At 40.4% G+C, this 27023-nt stretch overlaps 2 protein-coding genes across 8 annotated transcripts in view; both read left to right on the top strand.

Annotated features, from left to right (window-relative positions):
* VIPAS39 (VPS33B interacting protein, apical-basolateral polarity regulator, spe-39 homolog) overlaps positions 1-8241 on the top strand; it is a 37986-nt gene extending 29745 nt beyond the window's left edge. For 3 of the 4 annotated variants that reach the window (XM_042990233.1, XM_042990232.1, XM_007095012.2), the window contains exons 14-20: positions 366-500; positions 1172-1213; positions 1541-1630; positions 3011-3097; positions 3685-3774; positions 4176-4280; positions 5028-8241. In XM_042990233.1, the coding sequence (XP_042846167.1) occupies positions 366-500; positions 1172-1213; positions 1541-1630; positions 3011-3097; positions 3685-3774; positions 4176-4280; positions 5028-5048 (570 nt within the window). In that variant the 3' untranslated portion in view covers positions 5049-8241. The remainder of the gene's footprint in view (positions 1-365; positions 501-1171; positions 1214-1540; positions 1631-3010; positions 3098-3684; positions 3775-4175; positions 4281-5027) is intronic. The other variant, XR_006219014.1, reaches the window with a different exon arrangement.
* On the top strand, positions 5226-25675 carry NOXRED1 (NADP dependent oxidoreductase domain containing 1). Of its 4 annotated transcripts, none has more exons than XM_042990234.1 (7): positions 5226-5310; positions 9336-9507; positions 11414-11616; positions 15409-15589; positions 16186-16337; positions 16963-17185; positions 25136-25675. In XM_042990234.1, exons 1-7 carry the CDS (start codon positions 5274-5276, stop codon positions 25311-25313), a joined length of 1146 nt encoding a protein of 381 aa, XP_042846168.1. In that variant the 5' UTR covers positions 5226-5273; the 3' UTR covers positions 25314-25675. The 4 variants fall into 4 exon arrangements, with proteins under 4 accessions (XP_042846168.1, XP_007095075.2, XP_015398853.2 ...); XM_007095013.3 differs by lacking the exon at positions 5226-5310 and adding an exon at positions 8433-8804; XM_015543367.2 differs by lacking the exon at positions 5226-5310 and adding an exon at positions 8433-8808.
* The last annotated feature ends 1348 nt before the right edge of the window (positions 25676-27023 follow it).

The following is a 27023-nucleotide window of genomic DNA, read 5'->3' as shown; positions in this document are numbered from 1 at the left end:
CATATATGTCATTTCCTGTTATACTCTGCGAGAACCTTTCATTTCCTCTTTACATGATCGCCCTTTTCCCTCCATTGTTCTCAGGCATCCTTTTCCTTCTCACTTGCTGTTAACCTGGAAGTATTTTCTCTTCCTCCTAGAACTCCCATTTCATCCTTACTTTTCCAGTCTTCCTCCATTCAACAAGGCTCTGTCATCATTTTATGGTTTTTAAACTCCCTTGGGATATCCTGGGCAGTTTCTTTTTCTCATCTTTGCCTCTTTGCTAGGATAAGAAACACAACTGCTGTAGTATTTAATGTTTTTTTCTTACCTCTACTCTGTGGACATTGTTGTTTTTTTTCACTTGTTTCACTCCACCACAGGCAAATGATCGGCATCTAGAATCAGCAGGACAGACTGAGATCTTCCGGAAGCACCCCCGCAAAGCTTCTATCCTCAACATGCCATTAGTGACCACGCTTTTCTACTCCTGCTTCTACCATTACACGGAGGCTGAGGTATAGGCAAAATGTGAAAGAAAGACCCCATACACTCGCACTGCACAAGAGGAATATACTTCGAAGCCAGTTATTTCCTTGTGCTCTTAACAATGGGTGTATATAGTTTTTGGAAGTCCACCTGGAAGCTTTCCTGGCCCTCAGAAAAGATAAGGAACAATGGATAAGGAACTTCATTGTTATTTGACTTTCTGTGCTCAGAAGGGGTGGGCTAAGTGGGAAAAAGAGGTTTGTAAGGGCTTGTGTGGCTTCCGGTGAGCTGGCATGCTAGCATAGCACATTCTGTCTCCCCAGTGCTGGTCCCACAGCAGTCCCTGTTCAAAGGTCCATAATTTCAAATGGATTTGCATGGTACAGAGAAGAGCAGGGTGTTAAGTATTTGTGAGTACTCTAAAAAATTGTGTTTTTTGAAGAGATTTGAGTTTAATGGTAGTAGGTGGGAATGATCATAATGGTCACAAGATTAACATTAAAATTGGGAAATATATGTATTAATCCAGTTTCATTCAGCCACGTTGTGGTATCCTATTAGACCTGGTGGAGTTTTTCTCTTAAATTATTTTCTGTGTTTAAATGGCTACAGAGTGAAATGTAGTAAAAAGAAAATGTTAGATTAGGTGGTATTTGAGAAAGTCAATAACACTAAAATTCCTTCTCTACTTTCATCCTAGGGGACGTTCAGCAGTCCAGTCAACCTGAAGAAGACATTTAAGGTAGATATAAACTGGTCACTGTTGGGTAAGGTAGTATCAGGGTAACTACGTGGAGTGGATATTGCTTTGTAACCCTGCACAAGAAGTCCCTTAATATTCACAGTTAAAGGTGGAAAGGACTGAGTTTGTGGGAAGCGAAGAAAGACTGCAACCGAATGGCTTACGGTGGTGCTGGGGCTTGGGAGTGAGAAAGTTCTTGATGACTTGAGAGATTTGTGCATTTTAAGGGGCAGAATCAACCCCAGGGGATATTTTTGCCTGTCTTTTCTAGAATTCTCCCTGATGCATTTCTACTTACCCTTAATTCCTCTGGTCTCTGTGTTTTAGATCCCAGATAAACAGTATGTGCTGACGGCCCTGGCCGCTCGTGCCAAGCTTCGGGCCTGGCATGATGTAGATGCCCTCTTTACCACAAAGGTGGGTGCCCTGGAATTGTGTGGTGCTTCTGGGGCCTCGGAGTTACCGTCTTGTGACCTCGTGCCTCATGGGAATCTCAAGTTCTAGTTACTGGTTTACATTTTTCCTTCAACCTTTTATTTGTCAAACTGAAGGAAAAATTGAAAGAATAGTATGATAAACACAAATAGTCTTTACTTATTTCACTAGTTTATTAACATTTTGCCATATCTACTTTCTCTTTTTTTGCTGAACCATTTAAAAGTGAATTGCAGACATCGTGACACTTTTCCCTTGAATACTTAAGCATTTATTTCATTTATAACCACAATATTATCAATTTCAGGGTATTTAATGTTAATATATTTTTAAAATTTATTTATTTTGAGAGAGGGGGAGGCAAAACGCAAGTGGGGGAGGGTCATAGAAAGAGAGGGAGAGAGAGAATTCCAAGCAGGCTCTGACAGGGGGCTTGATCACATGAACTGTGAGATCATGACCTGAGCTGAAACCAAGAGTTGTATGCTTAACTGACTGAGCCACCCAGGCCCTTAACATTAATATTATAATATCATATGTATAGTCTATATTCAAATTGGCTCTTTAAAACTTTATGTTTTTGTGTTTGCTGTCAGGATCCAATCAAGGATCTTACATTACTTTGGTTGTCTCTATTTGTTTATATTTTAAATATCCTTTTTTCTACTATAGGTTTGAGAATTTTCTGTTTCTTCCCTTTGTTAGGTGGTTCTTACTTGTTTTTTTGTTTTTAAGATTTTATTTTTAAGTAATCGTCACACCCAGGCTGGGGCTCAGACTCACAGCCCCTGAGATCAAGAGTCGCATGCTCCACCAACTGAGCCAGCCAGCCTCTCCGCTGTATATATGCATACACACACACACACACACACACTATGAGAGCATAGACAGTCAAATAACATGAAGTTCCTTATCCATTGTTCCTTATCAATTGTCTACCTGCTCCTATTTCAGTCCCTTCCTCAAGGCAGACACTTAAAAGTTTGATGGTAATTTCCCAGACTTCTCACAAATTTACAAATATATTTATATGAATATAAAAATGTGGAAGATAGAATTTTTTTCTATCCAGATAAGTTCATACTACAAGTATTCTTAATTAAGTTGCTTGTTTCATTTAGCCATATTTCATAGACTTTTCTCTTCCTGTAGATCTAAGAACTTATTTCTTGTCTCTGACTCTTTTTCCATCCTGTTAAATTCCTTGACTTTTCTGAAAAACTCGTTTCTCTTCTCTATCTCCCACCTCCCATCCATCCACACTTCCTACCGTGTTATTCTAGTCTGACCGTAAAATGAATGGTTACAAAGTGTGTTGAGTCTTTCTTGTCTAGCTACTGCTGCCTCATCTTCCCTTTTCAGAACTGGCTGGGCTACACCAAGAAGAGAGCGCCCATTGGCTTCCATCGGGTTGTAGAAATTTTGCACAAGAATAGTGCCCCTGTCCAGGTAATGGCCTCCTAAAGAGAGTTGGGTACAGGATCCTCTAGGAGACCTAACTTTTAGCCTCTTACTGGTCAGTGATGGGAGACTTGATCTGCTCTGGTCTTATCTTAAAGACAATATAGTAGCTGCAGTGGATCTTGATATAGAAAAGGTCAGGTAGGGAAGTTCTCCTCTGCCCTTTAGAAGGAATCCCAGACTGCCCCTCTCTGAGGAGCATCTACTGTGTTTAGCCCGTGTGGAGCACTGACATATTACTCAAATGATACAAAAGGAGAGCTCAGTGACAAAGGACATCAAGTAGCACTGAGCACAGCATCGGATCAGATCTAGAACACACCTGTTGCTGGCATGGATGTCTAATTATAGGGTAAGGCAGAGTGTGCTCTTCCTGTCTCTCCTGGGCCAGCATGGAAGTACCACATAGAGTCCACCTCACTCCCCATTGCAGAACTAGTCTTATGGTTGATGGTGGGAATTGTAGACATCAGATATGGAACTCATGCCTTCCTCAGGATTTTTTTTGTGTAGCTTTTAGAGCTCTTTGTTTTATGAGTCTGGGAGTCATTAATCAGAAGTACCTCTTCCTATAGATATTACAAGAGTATGTTAATCTGGTGGAAGATGCGGACACAAAGTTGAACTTAGCCACCAAATTCAAGTGCCATGATGTCGTCATTGATGTGAGTCCCTAAGAAAGGAGAAGCCTGAGTTAGACCCTCAGTGGAGAGTGGGGGATTATGATCTTCTCTGTCTAGATCCTATGGTACTTCTTTCAATTTTGGCTTTAACAGACAAGATGATCTGGCAAGAGTTAGTTTGGAGACCTGTTCTCCTGTATTATTTTCCCAGCCCTTTGACCTCTCTTTTTTTATAAATTTGTTGCATTCAGAGAATTCATAGAACTGAATCCAGCCACATGAGCTCTTCAGTAAGAAATTCTGTAGGTGCCTGACCCCACTGTCCTCCCACTGTAGCCTCTTAGTCTCTCCTTGAACCTTGCCCCAGTGTTGGGAGTGGCAGGAAGAAAAAGACCCTTGTAGAGAAGGCTCATTGGAAGTTTTATTGCTGTGTGTTGGTACAGACTTGCCGGGACCTGAAGGATCGTCAGCAGTTGCTAGCATACAGGAGTAAAGTGGATAAAGGATCTGCAGAGGAGGAGAAGATTGATGCCATTCTGAATAGCTCGGTAAGCAGCAACAGTTTACCCCTGCAAGCAGTCTCAGGAGATGATCCCCAAAGTAGCATCAAGTATATATTCCCAAGGCCAAGATGGGGTCACAGTTAGCTGAGCATCATAGATATAAGAGTCTGTGAGCCTAAGGGTCTGAAGCGCTGCTTCGAAAGGCAGAAATTACTCCTGAGATGTGGGATGATCCAGGGGTAATCTGGGGACCTTGGGCTGAGATTTCACATAGTACCTTGATAATCATTAAACACATCAGGTAGGAGGTACACGTCCAGGGACCATGGGAATGACTGCTGCAGACGCAGAATATCCAGATGGTAGTTTTCTGGGGCCAGGTATGATCTACTGGTTGGAAGTAAGTGGCTAAAACAGCTTTTAGCTATTTGGGCAACACAACTGACTCATCTCTCATAGCATGAAATTACTGAGCTTTTTGTTCATATAGAGCTTAGCTCCCTGTTAGATATTTGGGAACCTACCATGGAGTCATCTAAAGCTAGTGAATCTTGGTCCTGAGGAGGGCAGAGCCAGAATAAATGCCCTAAATCAGGCTTGTAAGATACAGAATGGGTATTTAATTCATCTCTGAATAAGCAAACTCCCCTACATATTAGAAAAACATTTTTCAACTTCCCCCTCCATTCTCCTTATTCTTACTTTACCTAGCTGTGAGCCTTGTTTTATTGTATTCCCCTGCCTGTCTGTAGGGGTCAGTGGAAACTGATCATTGTTTGTTCTTTTCCACAGCAAATTCGATGGAAGAATTAAGTGGCATTAGCTACCCTGAAACCTGCCTCATTTCTTCCTTTCCTGCCTATAGTAGAGAGTGCTCTTTGTTGGGAGAATTACAGTATCACATCGCTTTGGACCCATCATCAACAGGCAATGCCTGCTACTCTTAGGACAGAAACCAGCGTCTGGGCACAGACAACTTCAGACTGATCTTCTGTCCAAGAATCATCATCTAAGGGCCAAGATCTAAAGCTCTGACTCATGAGAAAGATTCTCTCCACCTGGTGCTCAAGTGAAGGTGGGAATAATTTCTAGATTGGGCCCATATTGGGCAAGATCTCTCTTGGTCTGGGAAAATGACTGCTCTAGAAAAGAAGTCTCCTAGACTAAGAGGTCAGGGATCATAGGATGGCCACTCCATCCCTCTCAGCTAATTATGACCCTGGACTTGGTGCTGGACATTGGGAGTTCTGCTCTGAATGGAGTCAGAATAGAACCAAAATGGCTCTCTCTCAAGGGACCTCAGGAAGGGGTGCCAGTATAGCCAGGAGCTGTTGGAGGTGCCCTCACACCAGACTGCACAGAGTCCTCCACATAATGACAGAGAGTGCCCAGACGTCGTGTTTCTTCAGCCAGTGTCCTTCTGCTGCCCCAGTTCTAGCCTCTGTTTGAGACTTGTGGTTCCTCTTTCACCTGCACACCAAGATGGCCTTGTGTAGGAGATAAGGACATCCCTGTTATCTTTTCCTCTACTTCTCCCACCCCAGACCCATAACTTTATATGGAGCTCAGATTCAGCAGTGCTAGAGAGCTCTTCCTTTATGCACAAATCTCATTATTTCACTAGGAGCTTTCAGAAGGTCCACCAGGGCTAAACTCAGCAGCATTTCAGACGGTTAGGATATTAATTAAGATGGAGGTTTTAGTTTCATGCTTGGTTTTCAAGAGGGTATTCTGGAGTGCTAGCCTCCTGCTCTGTACCAATAGAAGCCTCTCTTCTCTATAACTGAATTGGGTTTCCCCGACATGCCTAGACTCCTAATAAAGCTATTTCTTCCTTGGTGCCTTCTCTTTTCCCTCCCAAATGTTTTGTACAGAACAATGAAATAATTGCCTTGTCTCTTGGGACCACTACAAACCTGCCTCAGTGACCGCATTCAGTAGTCTGTCAACACACGTCAGGTCATGGAGTAACGGTGCTTATGGCAAAGTACAGCCATGTGGTTAACAGAGAGCACTGTACCTGGAGACAAAAGACCTGGCCTCTTGTCCCAGCTCTGCTGCTGACAAGCTGTGTGATGTTGGGTGAATCCCTTTCTCTCTGGACTCACTATCTTAACCTGTCATAGGGGGGCATGTTTCTCTTGGAACTTGTAGAAGTCTATGCTCCTGTGACTGTGTGGAGCAGGTGAAGGGGTAGAAAGAAGAGATGTTGTATAGAGGCACAGAGCATGCTTAAATGCATGTGGTTCTCAACTGGGAGAATTTGGGCCCCAGGAGACTGTCCAAATCTGGAGAAGCTTTGTTGCCACAACTGGTGAATGCTACTGGCATCAAGTGGGTAGAAGCAAGGGATGCTGCTAAATATCCTACCATGTAGGACAGCCCCCACCAACGAAGAATTATCTTGCCCAGAATGTCAGTAATGCAAATGCTGACAAACCCTGCTTTCCGGGGATTAGACTCTATCTCTTGCTCCTCCAGTTTGCGATCCCCTTTGCAATTCCAGGTAACCTCATAGTTCCTTCCCTAGCCATCCGTCTTGCTGTTCAAGAAACAGGATTTGCTAAATTGTGCTCGTTATTTGCCAATAACAAACCACATTAACCTTATTAACTAGTATATCAGGGTTCATTTAGAGAAGCAGAATGTCTAGGAGTATATAGTCTGTCTATATGTGGGCTTCATTACAGGGATCTGACTTTACTCAAGTATGGCCATTGGTTAAACAGGCTATGGAAGGTTGTCTTCGTATCTGGTGGTAGAGGTGGACGTCCATAGGACAGGCATCGGGGAAGGGAAGATGAATAAAATGTGAGGGAAAGCAAGGACAACATGGAGGCCATGAGGCTGGACAGGAACCCGTGTCAGCTGTCACCGCCTCCAATGTTGAGGATGTGGGTGTCCTGCAGGCAAAACTAGTTGGTGGTCTTTGTCACGAAACTGAACACAAACCTGGCCCAGGAGTGTGAGAAGCTGTAAGAGGATCCAGGGGAAAGTGTAGTGATCATGGGTCCAGCTGCTGCTCCGCATCAACACGGTCGCCAGCAAAGTACCTGCCCAGACCTTGTAAGCAAGCAACACAAACTGGCTGCTGCTTCAGCCTTCCACATCCTGTGCAAAAGTCTTGTGGCACACCCTAACTGGAAACATTCAGGGAAGGGAATTCTGGGAAATGTAGCTCAGCTTCGCCAACTTGACATGTTACCAAGCCACAACCACTGGATCCACATTTTTGAGGATGTATTAGTGAAGGATGGGCCTAGAATCCACGCCTGTACAGGTTAACCAGTGCTGAGTGGGGAGGTTTTGAACTTGTCTTTCCTTTGGAACAATAAATATCACTTGCAACATTAGGATGACCTACTCGCTGTTTTGATCAAAGGAAGTATTTCTCAGACTTGACGAGAATTTCCATACTCTTCGCTTCAAGTGCTGAGATTGTGAGTGACATAGGAGCCCTTCTATGCAAAGGATTAGAGAAGCCAGCCACGAGAGGTCACATATTGTATGGCTCTAGTCACGTGAAAGAGCGAAAAAAGGTAAATCCACAGAGACAAAAAGATTTGCGGTGCCAGGGGCTGAGGAGGGTGGCGAGCAAGTGGGGGGTAACTGCTTAATGGGTACAGGGTTTCCTTTCACTGGGAGGATAAAAATGTTTTAGAACTAGAGGTTCCAGAGCATGTACAACACTGCAAATGTACTGAATTGTTCACTTCCAAATGGCTGTGTTATGTGAGTTTTACTTCAATTTCTTTTAATTTAAAAAGTAGATTAGAAGGGTGCCTGGCTGGCTCAGTCCATGCAGCATGAGACTTTTGATCATGAGTTCGAGTCCCACGTTGGGTATAGAGATTACTTTTTAAAAAATGGATTAGAGATTTGAATAGTTTTGATTTCTGGTCTCAATTTTGCCATTGCTATAAAATAGAGTTCTGAATATCATTGATTGTTTTCCCACCGTTACTGAAGTATAATTGACAAATAAAAATTGTATATGTTCAAAGTATACAGCATGATGATTTGCTATATATTGTGAAATGATTACCACAGTCCAATTAATTAACACATCTGTCATATAGTTCCCTTTTGTGTGTGTGGTGAGAACATTTAAGATCTATTCTTAGCAAATTTCAAGTATATAATCTAGTATAATTAACTATAGTCACTATGGGGTACATTATATCCCAAGAATTTACTTGTCTTATTCTTCAGTATCTTGAATATAAAAAGAAAAGGTATGAAAAATAACACCTTGAGTAGTGCTGGGATCTGTATGATATTCCAGTCTGGGAAAAATCTAGATGCCCAGAACCTTCTGTTAGGAAAGGGAGGATCCCATACTGCCCTGGTGTAGTGCTCCTAGGAGTAGCAAAAAGAATTCCTGCCCTCATGACGCAAGTCTAGAAAACCTCTGGGTGGGGCTGGCCCCTTTAAGGCTCAGAGACTGAAGTAATCTGGTAGCTAAGGAGTCATAATGACAACTTTCTTGGGTAATTCTCCCTAGAAATGTAGTTCTTACTCTCCACGACCAGAAGTACCTAGGAGTAAAGCCACCTTCTCCTCATTTTGGTTGGTGAGAGATATATGTAAATGGGCTTACATATCTCTGGCTTCATTTTCTAAAACTCTAGATGTCCTTGGCCTAGAAAAGAGACCATGTTAAATTTGGGCCCTTTCCTATCCTGTGGGGAACACAGAGTTGAGTGAAAGGGAAGAATTCCTTTGAAGTGGTGTGTACATGTTCAGTCCTATTTCTAAAATCTTGGAGGGAATAGAAGGGACAAGGCCCTGGCCCACAACCACCTGTGAAACCCACTGCTAAAGTAAGTGCATCTGCTGAAAAACGTGGCTGTAGCCTACGGAGATGACCATCACTTTGGATTTTTGTTCAGGTTTTTCATGAATCCAGATATTCCTGACCTGTGAGCAGTCAGAGCTTAGGAATCCTCCAGGACTCACACTGCAAGTACAGAATCTGAGAGGAGAGAGGTGCTGAAGCCCACCATCACAGGAGCTTGTGACTGGGACACACACCCTCCTGTGTAGATTCCCTTGTCTTCTAAGAGAGGGAGCCAGACTGATTGGTATCTATCACTGCAGGAGGTGGTGGCTTGGAAATGGACTTGCTTGAGGACCTTGAATCCCTGCAGTTTGAGTATGGGATTCAAGAGGAAGACTGCAGCTGGCTGTATTTGCAGGGCCGTTCTCGAGGGCTGGTGATCAAGGCCTGTGCCCATGCAACTTTCTTCTGCAAGCTACTCTGTAATTTGAGGTAAGCTAGGTCTCCGAGGTAAGGCAGATGGAGAAGAATCCCACTGCAGAGAATCTAAATGACTTAAACTTTTTATATTGGAGGATAGATTTGGCAGGGGGAGTGTCTTCCTACCTTTTCCAACCCACAGTCAATCACTCCTGGTCTGAAAGTGCACCAGGAAATGCATACCAGAATCCCTTGGCTGTGGTTACATAACAAAGCGTGGCTTGTGATTACCTTTTGGTGGGTAGATTGATTAAATGATCAGTTCATTCATTCAGCCATTCATCCCTCATTGGGACCACCAACTTGGCTTCTACAGCTACCATATCTAGCTATTCTCTGGCTATTGGCCGAAAATTTTGGGGCTAAGCTAATAGTGGAATTCTCCCTAACAGGAAAACCACCTGAAATTTTGGGGGTCCTTTTGGCCAGGTGACTTACATGAATACAGTATTCCAAGAATACTCTCAGTCTAGTCCTGACCTCTCGTGTCTTTGTACAATGTGGCTTCAGACACTTAAACAAGAAGTGTGTGAGAGCAAGGTACTCAAGACCAGACTCCTGGATTCTATAACTCTAGGTTACTCCTAAACATTGGTAGCTCCCCTGCCACCAGACTACTTTTCTCTGAAATTAGATCAACTCCTAGATGGTGGGACCAGATCTAAATTGAGCATGTTACAGATACAGCAGATACTCAAAGAGGCAGTCTACTTAATGAGTTTGCTGATTGGTTGACTGATAAGAAAACATAAACCTTTTGGTTGCATCCCAGATGAGTGGTGAGAAATCAAAATATGAAACTTCCGGAAGCATTTTATATTTGGGAGGATTGGACACAGAGGAAATGCTTTCCTTTCAACTTAGAAAACTTAAATAGAATGTGGCTTGTGATGTATATATGGAAACTCCAGAGCTTAAGACCAATTTTTACAGAAATATAGAACAAATATAAGATAGTATAACAACAGAAAACAATGCCTTATATATTCAGAGGTTAGACTTTGTTCACCTTGGGCCAAGGAAACACATCCAGAACCAGTAAGTGAGCCTCTGGAAAGAGTGGCCTCAAACACTTGATCCTGTTTCTCAGGTCTGTTTTCCCTTATACACCACTTTTATAAATCATGTTTGAAAAAAGCTAAGTTATCTGGTTACCCAGATCTATGCAAAAGTGAAATAGCAAACTAGAAAGAGTAGGTGTAGGGTGAGAAAAGGTATGCTTATCATGATGTCAATGAAAATTGACAGCTGTCTGCATAGGAAACAGTGAAGGAACTGGCCCACAGTGTTCCAGGATGATGTATAAACAGTTGGCTGTTCACAATGATAGTCCTGAGTCAAACAGTTCAATATTCAGATCTTGTGTTTAAGGCAGGGAAATGCACAGTGCATGTAACAACAACAACAACCACAACAACAAATGTTCATTTAAAAATGTTTTAGGGCGCCTGGGTGGCTCAGTCAGCTAAGCTTCCGACCTCAGCTGAGGTCATGATCTCGCAGGGTTCGAGCCCCGCGTCGGGCTCTGTGCTGACAGCTCAGAGCCTGGAGCCTGTTTTGGATTCTGTGTCTCCCTCTCTCTCTGACCCTCCCCCGTTCATGCTCTATCTCTCTATCTCAAAAATAAATAAACGTTAAAAAAAATTAAAAATAAATAAATAAATAAATAAAAATGTTTTAAAGAAGTTTCGGTCCCTTGAAGGGGTATGCTTTTCTTTCTGGAAAATTCACTCAAGAGGAACATTTCATTCCCTAGCGATACTGGACAAGTGGCACTTGATTGGAATGCCTTATCTCTGGAGTACTAAAGGTGCCACCAGGCTGCCATATGAGGAAGTTAAAGCAGAGAACACCAGAGGTTGACAGTTAAGAGCTACAGGCATATATTCATTTATGTGTCTGTGTGTTCCTTCTCCAGAGAATCATTACGTGAGAAGCACACTTCCAGGTGTCTCTTGACTGGATTGCTTGCTGACACTCCCGATGATGATGATGATGAGTTAAAGGTGGGCATCATTGGAGGTGGCCACCTTGGGAAGCAGCTGGCTTGTGCACTGCTTCAGCTTGTCCCCATCCCTGCTGAGAACCTGAGGATTTCCACTCGCAGGCCAGAGGCCCTGGGTGAGGAGCAGTGTGTGGTAGCTCTTTAGGTGTTGATGAGGCCATTTTGAAGAGGTTCCTTGAAGGAGGAACCCCTGCACGCAACACGCTGAGCTCTCTGCTTGCTAGCCCTGAGAAAAGCTAGGAAGGTGTGTGTGTGTGTGTGTGTGTGTGTGTGTGTGTGTGTGTGTGTGTGTGTGTGTGTGTGTGTGTTTTAAAGGTTTTATTTTTAAGTAACTTCTGCACCCAATGTGGGACTTGAACTCACAATCCTGAGATCAAGAGTCTCAAGCTCCACCAACTGACCCAGCCAGGGGCCCATAGAAAGATGGGTTTTAACTTGTTCCTTAAAACAACTTTCTTCTCATGCTTCTGTTTCTCTTCAGATCAAATAAATCTTTTGTTTTTTACTGGAAGAAAAAAAAAAGAAGAAAACTTTCTTCTCCCTGTAAATGTTTTATATCCATCTCTCCTCCCTGTGCCCTTGGTGATAAAATAGCTTTCTGAGTCTTTGATACAGAAAAGTTTTCTAAAGAGAGTTCAAATCTTCTCATTGGACCAGTTAGATTCTGGTGGGTATTAAACAGTTCCAAACATTTGGCCTTGTGTTTTTAAAAATAACAATTACTAAATTTTTAAAAATGTTTTATAATAATTTTACTTACTAGTCTATGATGATAGAGGTCAGAAGAGTGGTTGCTTCTGGGAGACTGACAGAGGAGGGACCCAAAGGAACTTTTTGGGGAGATGAAAATGTTCAATATCTTGAGAAAGGTATGAGTTACATGGGTGTATGCATTTGTCAAAAATGATAAGACTAGATACTTCAGCTCTGTGTGTGCCCTTTATATAAGTTATACTTCAGTAATAAAAGTATAACATAATTTTATGTATATTATAGGAAATTTAGAATATTCTATAATGAAGTAAATAATAACTATCTATAATCCCCTTACCAGGGTTACCATTTCCTTCCTATATTTCTCTGCTCATATCAGATTATATCAGTAATTGATACTGTACAAATTTGTTTGCATTCTGCGTTTTTCACTTAATTTATCATAAGCATATTCTCCTATTAACATTCTTCAAAATAATGATTTTAAGGTTATCTAGTATCCCAAAATATGGCTGTATGGTAATTTATGTTGTATTTGGTTGGATTTCCTTGCACATAATTTAAAAAATAAAATTACTAGGTCAGAGAATAAGTACATCTTTATTAAGATATAATTTGTGTATAATAAATTGCACATTTTCAAAGTGTACAATTTGATGTTTTGACACATCTGTGTTTTGACACATCTTTGTACACCTGTGAAACCATCAACACAAGGTAATGAACTTATTCATCACTCCCAAAACTTTCCTTGTAATTTCTCTCTCTACCTCCTTGCAGCTCCCCATGAAACCACTGATCTGTCACCATCAATTAGTTTGCATTTTCTAGAATTTTATATAAATGGAATCATACAGTTTATACTTTTACATTCTGACTTCTTTCACTCTGCATAATTATTTCGAGATATACCCATGTTGTTTCACATATTGATATTCTTTTTATTTCTGAGTAGTACTTCATGGCATGAGTATTCCATAGTTTATCTGTTCTGCTGGGGGTGGACATCCAGGTCATTTCCTGGTTTTAGCTATTATACATAAGGCTACTATGTACATTTGTGTACAGATATTAGTGTGGACAAATGCTTCAATTTTTCATAGGTAAACTCCTGGAAGTGGAATGGCTAGATCGTATGGTACGTTGTTTAGATTTTTTAAAGAAACTTCTAATATAGTTTTTCAAATTGACTTCCAAAAAGGGATGTATGCTTTCACCAGAATTGTGTAAGAACACCCATTTCACTAAAGTGGGTCATGGGCATTGAGGAGGGCACTTGTTGAGATGAGCACTGGGTGTTGTATGTAAGCCAATTTGACAATAAATTATATTTTTAAAAAAAGAACACCCATTTCACTATACTCTTGTCAGTTCTGGGAATCCTTTTTTTTTAAATAATCGTTTTAATATGACTTTAAAATTTTTCTTGTTTAATATATTCTTCATTGATCACTAGAAGAACTGAATATTTTTTATAGGTTTATTGCTATTTCATCTTTTTTGAGTTCTTTTTGTTCAACTTTTGTGTTGGAATGCTGAACATTTTTTTTCTAATTTTTTTGTTATTAATTTGCAAGCATTCTTTCTGTATTAAAGAAACTTGAAAAAAATCTTACCACCCAAGACAAATCTCTTAAATCTCATCAATAGGACTAGTATATGTGATATTTCAATAAGGTACATATATTCTTTGGAAAGCACTATATTTTTTAATAATAAAATTGCAGCTTTTAAAATTAATTAATTAATTAATTAATTAAGTTAAGAGCATGAGTAGGGGAGGTGCAGAGAGAGGGAGAGAGGGAGAGAGGGAGAGAGGGAGAGAGGGAGAGAGACAATCCCAAATAGGCTCTGTACTACCAGCTCAGAGCTCGATGCCGGGCTCAACCCCATGAACCATGAGATCATGACCTGAGCTGAAATCAAGAGTCAGATGCTGAGTCACCCAGGTGCTCCTGAAATTGTAGTTTTAGAATATCACTGCATGTTGTGTCAGGAAGCAGGAACTCAAAATGCTGAGCGTCAGAGTCTGTACACTTATGAGAACAAAACATGAAAGAAGAATGGCTGTGCATGTTTTCTTTTTTTATTTTAGAGCATGAGCAGGGGAGGGAGGGAGGGGGGGGAGAGAGAGAGAGAGAGAGAGAGAGAGAGAGACAGAGAGAGAGAGAGAATATCTCAAGCAGGCTCCACGTTCAGCATGGAGCCTGATGCGGGGCTTGATCCCATGACCCTGGCATCATGATCTGAGCTGAAATCAAGAGTCAGACACTCAACTGACTGAGCCACCCAGGTGCCCTTGTGTATTTTTTTTAAACTTCCTCTTTGTCCTGTCCATCTTCTAGGTTTACAAGTGCCCAGATAACAATAGCATCACATGTATCATGTACTCTTGGTAGTTAAAATAAAAACTCACCTCTCCGATGTCTATAATATTCTGTTTTCCAATAACAATTAAAACATGCTACCTTATGTGAGTTTACATTTTTACTTTTGAAATCCATATTGAAAAAGTACAAATGATTAACTATCAGTGACTGATATACTGAAAATACATGAGCTACCACATTTCTCTCAACATTTAAAAGTATCTTGTTAACAGTCAGTTGTGTCTACTTTACTGAAACCATAAGTATATCTTTCCAGACTCCTCCCAGCCTCTGCCCTATACTCTTCCACTCTCTTAGCCATTCCTACCTGAGAGCTCAAGCCAGTTAGCTGTGTAACTCTAGGCAAGCCAAATGATTTCTTGAAACCTCAGTTTCCTCATTTGTAATATAGGAATAATACCAGTCTCTGTCTCAGAAGGTCCTTGTGAGGATTCCCTTACAATGTACGTAGAATACTTTGTACACTATCTGGCATGTGGTAAGCCTTCAGTAAATTAGAGCAAGAAGGCTTCTTCCAGATTTTTTCTTTCTCAAAAATAAACAAACAAACCTGAAAAATTCTAGCATTAGGTCTAAAAGAAGATAAGGATGAATTGTAATCTCAAGCACTGTTGCAGTGGTGCTAGCTGCTTTGATAATGGGGTTAGGGCATTACCTGTGTCTTCTAGAAGATGTGAGGGAAATTCTTTGATTTATGTGTTGACAGGACTTGAGATGAAGTAATTGTCATCCTCTCCCCATAGTTGATGTTTAGATCAGACTCATTTGTACTATGATCTTTCTTTCTTCCTTTATCCCTCCCAGATGAGTTCCAGAAACTGGGAATCCAGTGCTTTTACCATAACCCTTATCTGGTGAACTGGGCCAACTTGGTATTCCTCTGCTGCCTGCCATCTCAGCTTCCTACTATCTGTCTGGAAATTCAAGCCTGCCTGGAAAAAGGTTGCATTGTGTACAGCTTCGCAGCTGCTGTCCCAATAGCCAGGTATCCTGTTAGGGAGAGCACGGAACTGGCAGAACCATATCCCCTCATATCTGGCTTCTACCCCCCACCTCCACCCCAGCCCCCTACCTCATGGAGTTGGTCATTCCCGGTAATAAGATAGAAGCAGCTTCTCCTGCAACACCCAGCCAGCCTTTCTAATTGTGTCTTCCCACTTTTCCACAAACAGCACTTGTGGGTGGAACATTTTCTTTGATGTGCAAATGTTTAGAACTGCAATGGCGCATTGCTTCCCACTACTTGAGGCCGACTAGCGTTCCCCTTGTGCATTAATGGGAAGGGTAACCACCAGTGACCAACATGAAAAGTGATTCACAGCATGTGTCAAATAGTATTTTTGTGCCCCTATTGTCTAGCCTGGTGTCTGGCATGAGACAACATTCACTAAGTGTTAGTGGTTGAAAGAGTCCAACTAATAAGCAGTGCCCTCAGTGCTGCCTCCACCCATGTTTGCCTCTGAGCGGTGTTGTGCAGGGGAGGATGTTGTTGGGGTTGGATATGATCCAACACAATGGATCCTGTGGTGGTTTATGATAGTCTTGGCCCAGCACTCCATGTCTTGGGGGATTTCCTTTCAGGTTGAAACTCCTGCTGAACCACACCAATATCTTGCGGCCTCAGTATCAGTGTGTTGAAGATTTTGTCAACATCTGGGGGGCCAATAAGGAGATCACAGCTGCCCTCCAAGATCCTGCGACCCTTCAGGCTACCTGCCCCTACAGTTCTGCTGGTAAAGGCTTGCTGTGTGTTTGGCACTCTTTTGAAAGTTACTTTCCTCTCGGCCTGGTACTATTTTATAATCCCAGTGCGTGTGTGTGTGTGTGTGTGTCTGTCTTGGGTTATGTGTGTAGGGGGAGTACAAGCTGGATACATTCTCAGCTGTTTAGTTTTGGATGGGAACAGCTTTGGTAACAAAAAGCAGCCTCCATTAAGGAAAGCAGACAAGTCTGAGTATTTGGACCTGTTAAGGCTGAGCCAGAAACAGCCAGAGGGGAGAGCCTATTTAAACAGGAGGATGTGCTGTCTGGCATTAAATGGCATTTCCCTGCTCTAATCTTGCATTTTTCCTTAGTTTCTTCTTCTTATTGGGAGGATCATTCTAGAGATTTCTAGAGATGCTTTTGCCATTGGCAATGTCTACATTAGTCATACCTGTCCTCCTGTGGTGGGGTTGACACATGATTTGTTATAAAGGGCACAATCAGGGCTCTTGGCCCAGAAAGAGGAGTGTTTGCTTATCTTGAGGTTCATATGACCCACCTGTCTTGGAAAAAAGGTGGCTGTTCTTTGTCCTGTGTTCCCGGCAAACCTTTTTGGTGGTGCTGACTGGTATTTCCCTTCCCATTAATGTGTAGGGGGAATAATCCTCAATATCAAGTGGTTGGAGGGAGTGTTCTACGCCATCCTAAACATCTGCACCGCAAAGGACATGCCCCACTTACAAGTGCTGCAACATCTGAATGAACTGTTCCTCTCTGTGCACTTTGAAGACTGTGGGAAGGATGGAGCATCTTGCCCCAAATTTCAATTAGGTGATTTTGTCAACCAAGTCTATACCAAGAACCTATCTCAGAAAAGGTAAGGCATCAGACAGCTGGCTATTCTAATTTCTCCCACACATCTTAGCAGATGCTTTTTCTTTTCGCGTGATCTTTAAAATTTTATAAAAATAATACATTCTTGTAAAAAATCCAACTAGTGGAAAAGCGAAAGCTCTCCTTTGCTCCTCAAATACCGTTTCATAGACTTTACCTCCAGTGGGTTTTATATTTTTGTCTTTTAATCTATGTATTTACAAACATATTTATATTATCATGGTATTATGTGTATGCATATCTATATCTGTACATTTTTGAAACATGGGGACTATATATGCTGATTTTTCATTTACTATGTTGTGGATGCCATTCCATGTCAGTACAATCATATCTACTCTATTTATAAGCAATGCATAGGGATCCATTGGGTATATTATTTCATTGAATTTATTCATCTTATTTATTCTTGATGGTAATGTAGTTTCTCCCTGCCCCAAAATCTGAATAAGGGTCTGCATATGAACATTTTTTTTTTTTAAAGTTTTCTTTTCTCCTTTTTTTTTTTTTTTTAATGTTTTATTTATTTTTGAGACAGAGAGAGACAGAGCATGAACAGGGGAGGGTCAGCGAGAGGGAGACACAGAATCTGAAACAGGCTCCAGGCTCTGAGTTGTCAGCACAGAGCCTGACTCGGGGCTTGAACTCACAGCCCATGAGATCATGACCTGAGCCGAAGTCGGCCGCTTAACCGACTGAGCCACCCAGGCGCCCCTGCATATGAACATTTTTATACATAGCTTGCACACTTGTACCAATATTTCTGTTGGATGAATATCTAGAATATTCTAGAAGAATATTTCTGGGTTAGGGTATATACATTTTATGTTTGATAGGTATTCCCAAATTGCTTATCAAAAACGTGGTGCTTAGAGCACCTGGGTGGCTCAGTCGGTTAAGTGTCTGACTCTTGATTTTGACTCAGGTCATGATCTTCAGGTTGTTGGGATTGAGCCCCATGTTGGGCTCTGCACTGACAGTGTGGAGGCTGCTTAGGATTCTCTCTCTGCCCCTCCCCTACTCGCATGCCTGCACACACACACTTTCTCTCTCTCTAAATAAATAAACTTAAAAAAAAATTCTTTAAAAAACGTGGTGCTTATTTACATTTCCACCAGTGTGTATGAGTATGCCATTTCTCCATAGCTTGATAGCTATAAGAATCAATCTTTTTAATCTTTGATAATCTAATAGGGAAAAACTGTTGCCCTTATTACCAGTGACTTCCATGCCACTAAATTCATTTGGCAATTTTTTAAAGTATTTTTTTAAACGTTTATTTGAGAGAGAGAGAGAGAGAGAGAGCAAGCAGGGGAGGGGCAGAGAGGGAGAGGGAGGCACAGAATCCGAAGCGGGGTCCGGGCTCTGAGCTGTCAGCACAGAGCCTGATGTGGGGCTCCAACCCACGAACTGTGAGATCATGACCTGAGCTGAAGTCGGAAGCTTAACCGACTGAGCCACCCAGGTGCCCCAACAATTTATTTATTATTATTTTTTTTAACATTTATTTATTTTTGAGAGACAGAGAGAGGCAGAGCATGAGTAGGGGAGGGGGAGAGAGAGAGAGAGAGATACAGAATCTGAAGCAGGCTCCAGGCTCTGAGCCGTTTGTTAGCACAGAGCCCGACATAGGGCTCAAACTCACGAACTGCAAGACCATGACCTGAGCTGAAGTCGGACGCTCAACCGACTGAGCCACCCAGGTGCCCCTCATTTGGCAATTTTTAATCCTCCTCTTCCTTGACTATTGAACCTGGAACTCTTGAATCCTTCTTGAAGCAATCTCTTTTCTTGGCTTTCATGATACCCTTAGGTTCTTCTCATTTTCTTCCTGTCTCTCTAGCCCCTCCTTTGCCAGCTCCTCTTTTGCCTCATCTTTATGTCTGGGAGTTTTCAGGGCTCTGTCCTAGGCCTTGTTTATTGCCATTCTACACTTTGTTCATGGGTGATCATTTCCAGTTCAGGGACTTAGGTTGCCATCTTTGCACTGACAGCAAATGACTCTCTAGCCTAGAGTCAACTCTATACCCAAGTTAAGTTTGTAGTCACCATCTCCCCTCAAACTCAACATGTCCAGAAGCATACCTGCTCTCATACCTGCTCTGCTGATGTTTCTTACCTAATTACATGCTCTTTTGCCAAGTTGTTTAAACAGAAGCCTGGAAGTAATCCTTGATTGCCTCCCATCTCTCGCATTCTAATTAATCACCAAAGGCCAGTGAAGCACTTCCAGTTTGGGGATTTCCCTTCACCCTTAGCCTGGGATTCCTTTTTCTCTCTTACATTGGATCTCTTTTTCCTGGATCCCTCTTCCTCTGGTATGGTTTACTCTTTCATAATGGTGGATCATATCTTCTTTCGGTAGCTTCTTTTGAAAACAATGTAATTATAGAGACTGTGTCTGAAAATGTTCTTATTCTAACCTAATATTTTATGAGAACATAGCCAGGTGTAGAATTCTAAGTTAGAAGTAATTTTGCCTCAGAGTTTTAAAGGCATTGCTTCATTGTCTCACAGAGTTGCTGGGTTTTTTTGTTTTTTTTAATTTTTAAGTGTTTTTACTCATTTTTACTCATGTTTTGAGAGAGGGGGAGACAGAGCGCGAGTAGGAGAGGGGCAGAGAGAGAGAGAGATAGAATCTGAAGCAGGCTCCAGGCTCTGAGCTGTCAGCACAGAACCTGACAAGGGGCTCAAACCCACGAACCGTGAGATCATGACTTGAGCTGAAGTTGGACGCTTAACCGACTGAGCCACCCAGGTGCCCCAGACAGAGTTGCTGTTGAGAAGTACAATGCCATTCTAATTCTTGAATTCAAACTTTTTTTGAAATCTGTTCCTTTTCTCCCTTGGAAGTTTTTAGTATCTTTTGACCTCAGTATCCTGAAATTTTATTATGGGTGATGAATTTGGGTCTATTTTATTTTATTTTTATTTTTGATGTAGGTCTATTTTAACTCACTGTGTTGGGCACATAGTGAGCCTTTCTCCTTTCCCCCTTAATTAAAAAAAATTTTGTGAAATATAACACTTATGCAGAAAAGTGCATATTCCATAAATTCCTAAATAATGCAGTTTAATGAACTGTTGTAAAGGAAATATGTATGTAACTGGCACCCATAAAAGAAGCAGAACATTCAGCAGTCCTTTTTAACCTGAATGTCAAATTCTCTACTTTTCTCCAGTTATGTCTGATAATTTCCTCCCCTTTCCTGTTTTGTCTCTTCTCTTTAGTCCAATGTTGAACCTCCTGGACTGAAACTCTGATTTTCTTTATCTTTCCTATTTTTTAATTATTTATTCTTCTTATTCTTATTATTATTTTTAGGAAGATGGGGAGGGACAAAGAGGGAGAATCTCAAGCAGGTTCCATGCTTAGTATGGAGCCCAACATGCGGCTCAATCCCACGACCACAAGATCATGACCTGAGCTGAAATCAAGTGTCAGATGCTTAACTGACTGAGCCACCCAGGTGCCCCTATCTTTTCTATTTTTAATATCTTTGTCTATTTCTATTTTCTGAGAGATTTCAACTATACTGTTTTTGCTATCATATTTTAAGCATATTTTAATTTTTGGTATATTTTGAATATTTTCAAAATTTTTAAGTCTCCAAATATTCCTTTTTATGTAGCATCCTGTTGTCATTTCATTATGCAATACCATCTCTTATCCCTTTGAGAATGTAAATGAATTTTTTTCTTCTGTGAGGAATCTGTACTGATCACTGGTTTTGGTTTCTATCATGGATTTGAGAAGCTTTATTCAAGTACGTATATGGAGAACTTTGCTCATATTTAAGGTCCTGGTTACTAAAAAGTTGATTGGAAACTCTGTTTGTTACTGTAGTCATTACTACAAAGTGATTTGGTCAGCTATTTCCTTGGGAAACACTAAATATTGGTTTAAGTCTTTGGGACCCAACTGCAGGAAAGAAAGCTATGTATGTGTATAAGAAGAGGGGTCATTTTATTGCTTATATTTTTTTACTTTATATCGTTTCTATTCAGCAAATTCTTGCCCGCAACAGTGCCTATTGTCTCCTTGTCCAGAGACTCCATATTTTTTTTTAAAGTCTTATTTATTTAAGTAATCTTCACACCCAATGTGGGTCTCAAACTCATGACCCCTGAGATCAAGAGTTGCCCGCTCCACTGACTGAGCCAGCCAGGTGCCCCCCAAGACCCTCTATTTAACTCTTCTAGAGAATAAATCTTCTGTTGGGGAGGAGGAGGGACAGTCTCCTGACTGTGCAGCATTGGGTAGTGTGCTGTGAGGGTCTCTCTCTTTTTTAAGATTTTCAGTCCATCATCCTATTTTTAGTCCCATCTCATCTCCACTTCTGATGTACTGGGTCCCACTACATCTTGAGTCTTTTGTGGGTTCTATGATGTAAATGGACTGTGTCTTGGTTCTCCCTGTTGCTGACTTCAGATTCAGCTCAGTGTTATTATTTGTCCATATTTTTTCCAGCTTCCAAGTTGTTGCTCTTGTGTTCTCTCTCGTTCTCATTATATATTCTTTGCCTATTCATTTCTCTTTTGTTTGCTTTTATATATTGTTTCAGAGAAGGTTTTCAGTAGGAATACATTATGTGTATTGGAAATAACTTCCATATTTTTTTTTCTTTTTGGTACCTTTTGCTGCTCAGAGATTCTCATTTTTGTAGTCAAAAGTGTCAAATCACTGCTTTATGGCTTTGGGGTTTTAAATCATACTTATAAAGACCATCTTCATCCTAAGATATTCTATATTGTCTTCTAGTATTTTATTTTTAAAATATTTAAATCTTTAAGCAGTTTTGGATTTTTAGTATCTTCTATTCATTTTGGAAAGCCAATTGTCCTACATTATTTATAGAGTGGCCATTCCTTTTCCTACCAATTTGAAATATGATTTTTATTATTTAATAAAATGAAGGATATTTATGGGTATATTTCTGGACTGTATTCTGAACTGTGGGCCTATTTTCTATTCCTATGCTATGATTTTTTTTGTCATCAACTTTATTTTTATTTATTTTTAATTTACATCCAAGTTTGCATATAGTACAATAATGATTTCAGGAATAGAATCCAGTGATTCATTCCCTACTTATAATAGCCAGTGTTCATTCCAACAAGTGTCCTCCTTAATGCCCCTTGCCCATTTAGTCTTTCCCTCCACCCACAACCCCTCTGGCAACCCTCGGTTTGTTTTCTGAATTTAAGTCTTTTATGTTTTGTCTCCCTTCCTGTTTTTATATTATTTTTGCTTCCCTTCCCTTATGTTCATCTATTTTGTATCTTAAATTCCACATATGAGTGAAGTCATATATTTGTCTTTCTCTAATTTCACTTAGCATAATACCCTCTAGTTTCATCCGTGTTGTTGCAAATGGCAAGATTTCATTGTTTTTGATTGCCAAGTAATATTCCATTGTGTGTGTGTGTGTGTGTGTGTGTGTGTGTGTGTGTGTGTGTGTACTTCTTTATCCATTCATCAGTTGATGGACATTTGGGCTCTTTCCATACTTTGGCTATTGTCGATAGTGCTGCTATAAACATTGGGGTCCATGTGCCTCTTCAGAACAGCACACCTATATTCTTTGGATAAATACCTAGTAGTGCAATTGCTGGGTCATAGGGTAGTTCTATTTTTAATTTTTTGAGGAACCTCCATACTGTTTTCCAGAGTGGCCCAGTTTGCATTCCCACCAGCAGTGCAATAGGGTTCCTCTTTCTCCGCATCCTCATCAACATCTGTTGTTGCCTGAGTTGTTAATGTTAGCCATTCTGACAGGTGTGAGGTAGTATCTCATTGTGGTTTTAATTTGTATTTCCCTGATGATGAGTGATTTTGAACATTTTTTCATGTGTCTGTTAGCCATCTGGATATCTTCTTTGGAAAAGTGTCTATTCATATCTTTTGCCCATTTCTTAACTGGATTATTTATTTTTTGGGTGTTGAGTTTGATAAGTTCTTTATAGATTTTGGATAGTAACCCTTCATCTGATAGGTCATTTGCAAATATCTTCTCCCTTTCTGTCAGTTGCCTTGTAGTTTTGCTGATTGTTTCCTTTGCCATGCCAAAGCTCCCATGCTATGATTAATTGCTGTAATGTGTTTCTATATTTTTGTATCTGATAGGGCAAGTCCTCTTCATTATTATTTTCCAAAAAAATTTTTAATGTTTATTTAGAGAGAGATAGAGAATGCACAGGGGAGGGGCAGAGAGAGAGGGAAACACAGACTTTGAAGCAGGCTTCAAGCTCTAAGCTGTCAGCACAGAGCCTGACACAGGGCTCAAACTCACGAACTGCGAGATCATGACCTGAGCCGAAGTTGGACGCTCAACTGTCTAAGCCACCCAGGTACCCCTATTATTTTCCAAAATCCTTATGCATTTATTTTTCATGTGAATTTTTAAAAAATGACTTTAAAAATTAGAAAAGTAACAAATGTTTATAGTAAATAGGATATCAACTAAAATGTACCAAACAGAAAGTGAAAGTACCTCCCTTAAATCCCATTTTCAAGAGGTAACTACTCTCAATATTTGCTGTGACAAATGAACTTGAAAATAGGCTATGTTTTTAATGTTAAATTACTGAGTAGGATGTTTGCTCTTGGCTTCTGGCACTATTTATAAAGTTGAAAGATTCCTTCTTAAATGAAGGAGTGGTAGAATATCATTTTGTAAACTCTAATGAAATAATGAATCTAGGCAACTATAGGTGAAAAGTTGATGGGGGAGCTTTATAATGAATAGATCACACTGAATCCATTAATCAGTCTTAACACTGCAGAGAGACAATGTATTTCAGGATAAAACAGATACAGATGAAATACTCTTATAAAAAACCCCAGAATTTGATCAAGTATAGATTTAAATTCAAGAGACAGGAAAATGTTAAATGACCATGAGATATTATCAGCAAAATCTAGAATATGGGAAATTTTAGAGGACAAACAACCTAATTTCTTCAACAAAAAAACTGCAAGGAAAAAAAAGAGGAAGGGGAACTTATAAAAAAAAAAAAAGACTTGGAAGTCCCTATACATGTGTTGATCTATATACCTTAATAAGTTGAAGAGGATATCTTTTTTCTTTTAATGCTTTTTATTAATTTTTGATAGAGAGAGACAGAGTGTCAGCTGGGGAGGGCAGAGAGAGAGGGAGGCACAGAATCCGAAGCGGGGTCCGGGCTCTGAGCTGTCAGCACAGAGCCTGATGTGGGGCTCCAACCCACGAACTGTGAGATCATGACCTGAGCTGAAGTTGGACGCTTAACAACTGAGCCACCCAGGCACCCCATTTGTTGAAGAAGATATCTTTAAAAAAAATTTTCTTTTAGTATTTATTTTTGAGAGAGACAGACAGAGTGCAGGTGGGGGAGGGGCAGAGAGAGAGAGAGAAAGAGAGAGAGAGAGAGAAAGAGAGAGAGAGAGAGGGAGAAGGAGGCACAGAATCCGAAGCAGGCTCCAGGCTCTGAGCTGTCAGCACAGAGCCTGAGGCAGGGCTCAAACTCACCTACCATGAGATCATGACCTGAGCCAAAGTAAGCCACTTAACCGACTGAACCACCCAGGCACCCCTGTTGAAGAGAACAGCTTAAAAGAAATGAGATCTTTTGTATTCCTAATGTCCATGATCCTCTTACATATTCTATTTCTAAATTCAAGGGAAATATACTGAAAAGAACATCAATGTCATTATTATAATCATTCTTTAATTAATTATGAATTCCTGCACACTTAGAAAAATGTACATAAGTACAAAAATCATAAGTACAATTAAATCTACATAGTGAATAGTTCTAGCTGAATGTTTAACTATGAATTTTAATTAGTTTGATATAAAAATAAAGTATCTTATTTCCTGTTCTGTTTAACAGCCAAATCAGATGTACTGAACAGACATTAAAAAGTAACAGTATTTTTTTTTCACTCCAGGCCTTTCCCCTGGTTTGATCTGACTGCTGTGCAACTCAAGGAAACTCCCTTTAGTCAGCAGCTCTCAACCAGTACTGCTCTCCAGGACCACCTTACCCTTCTATACTGTGATTCATTTGGCATCTCCCTAACCAAAAAACAGCAGCCAGTGGTCTCCACAGGCTCTCCCTCCCAATAAGAGAAGAAACCTCAGGAATCAGGATTTTTTTCCCTTCCACAATGGTTGTACCCTGATTATCACAATTCACATTAGGAATCATGTGATTACATTGTGTTTGCCACATGTTGGGCATTAAGGAATTAGAAAATTATACTGATGTTCTTTAAAATATAGAATAAAACAAGAAGTCTTTTACATCAGTATATTTGGGTATGTCTGGCTTTTGGAAGCAACCAAAAGAAACTATATAACCTGACACACTTAAGTAAGCCACTTCCCTAGGAAAGCCATGTTAATATAAATTATTTCACTTCTAAAAGCTAAATTATTAGCTGTTTAGATAGTATATATTGCAGCTTGTTCTCCTGTAGCAGTGAGTAGCTGACAAACGATACAGCTTGCTTTTCCTACCATTTTGGATAAAGAAGTAAAATGTGTGGTAAACAATCTTAATTGAATTATGACTCATTTCATGCTTATTTCAGCTATATATGACTGTTCTGGAATTATCTTATTTAAAGCTGTTCCCATTTAAACCATTTTATTTTTTATTTGTATTTATTTTTTTAATGTTTTATCCTTGAGAGAGAGAGAGAGAGAGAGAGAGAGAGAGAGAGAGAGACACGAGCATGAGCGAGGGAGGGGCACTGTGAGAGAGGGACACAGAATCCAAAGCAGACCCCAGGCTCTGAGCTGTCAGCACAGAGCCCGACGTGGGGCTCGAACTCATGAGCCGTGAGATCATGACCTGAGCTGAAGACAGATACTTAACCGACTGAGCCACCCAGGCCCCCCCATTTAAACCATTTTAAACAACAAAACCATTTTTATAAATGGCTGGCATTTATATTACATGGCTAAAAATAATTTTGCAAAATATAGATCTTATTCCTACACTGCAAAGTTATTGCCTTTACATTTTGCAAATAGTTTATGTCAGTTATAATAGAGTAGAAAACAACAGCAGTGACCATCAGGTTGAGAAAGGAGGACATTGACTATGCTCTGTCATTGAACAGGCAATTGTTTGCTAAACGCTAAAGTGCTTTTGAACAAAACCATTCACTATACTTGTAAACCACCATTGTGTTAGATTAATCATTTACATTTTTCTCTTTTGCATAATTGTGAGCCAGGCAAACTCAATGGTATGGTGTAGAATGGTTTGAGATAAAATTTCATTGGTCCAGTGTGGGAAAAAACTAGGTGCATCATCAAATATTAACAGTTGGTACGAATGCTAACTTGAGGTACTGTTCCTTTTCTCAGTACAAAAAAAAAAAGAAATTGATTCCTTTGACTATTCATTCAGGTGTAGGGAACTGGACAGGGTACATCATTGCCTTTCTGGATTATGGTAGCCCTTTAGTGGCTTTTAGGACTAAGAAGTGAGGCTGGGAAGAGAAAGAACAGTTAAGCCTGTAAACTAGAGAGGAACTGGAGTCATTCAAGCAACACGAACTATTTTATCTTTTTTTTTGAGCAGTCAGTTATGGGTAGACTCTGAATTCATTCATTCATTCTTTCATTCAATTTCTTTCTTTTTCTGTTTCTTTCTTTCTTCTTCTTTCTTCTTTCCTTCCTTTTTTTCTCTTTCCTTTTTCTTTCTTTTTCTCTCCTTTCTTTCTTTCTTTCCTTTCTTTTCTTTCCTTTACTTTCCTTCCCTTTCCTTTCCTTCCTTTCTGTAAACCTTACCCCCAATGTGGGGCTCAAACTCATAACCGTGAG

Source organism: Panthera tigris, chromosome B3 (assembly GCF_018350195.1).
Source record: "Panthera tigris isolate Pti1 chromosome B3, P.tigris_Pti1_mat1.1, whole genome shotgun sequence".
Lineage (NCBI taxonomy): Eukaryota > Metazoa > Chordata > Mammalia > Carnivora > Felidae > Panthera > Panthera tigris.
Note: the sequence above shows the minus strand (reverse complement) of the source record. Positions and strands in the feature narration are given on the sequence as shown.

Coding starts and splice junctions, on each gene's coding strand:
- NOXRED1 (XM_042990234.1), top strand. CDS start 5,274: ATGAGAAAGATTCTCTCCACCTGGTGCTCAAGTGAAG. Junction 15,590..16,185: donor GCTGCTGTCCCAATAGCCAG/GTATCCTGTTAG, acceptor ATTTCCTTTCAG/GTTGAAACTCCTGCTGAACC. Junction 16,338..16,962: donor CTGCCCCTACAGTTCTGCTG/GTAAAGGCTTGC, acceptor ATTAATGTGTAG/GGGGAATAATCCTCAATATC.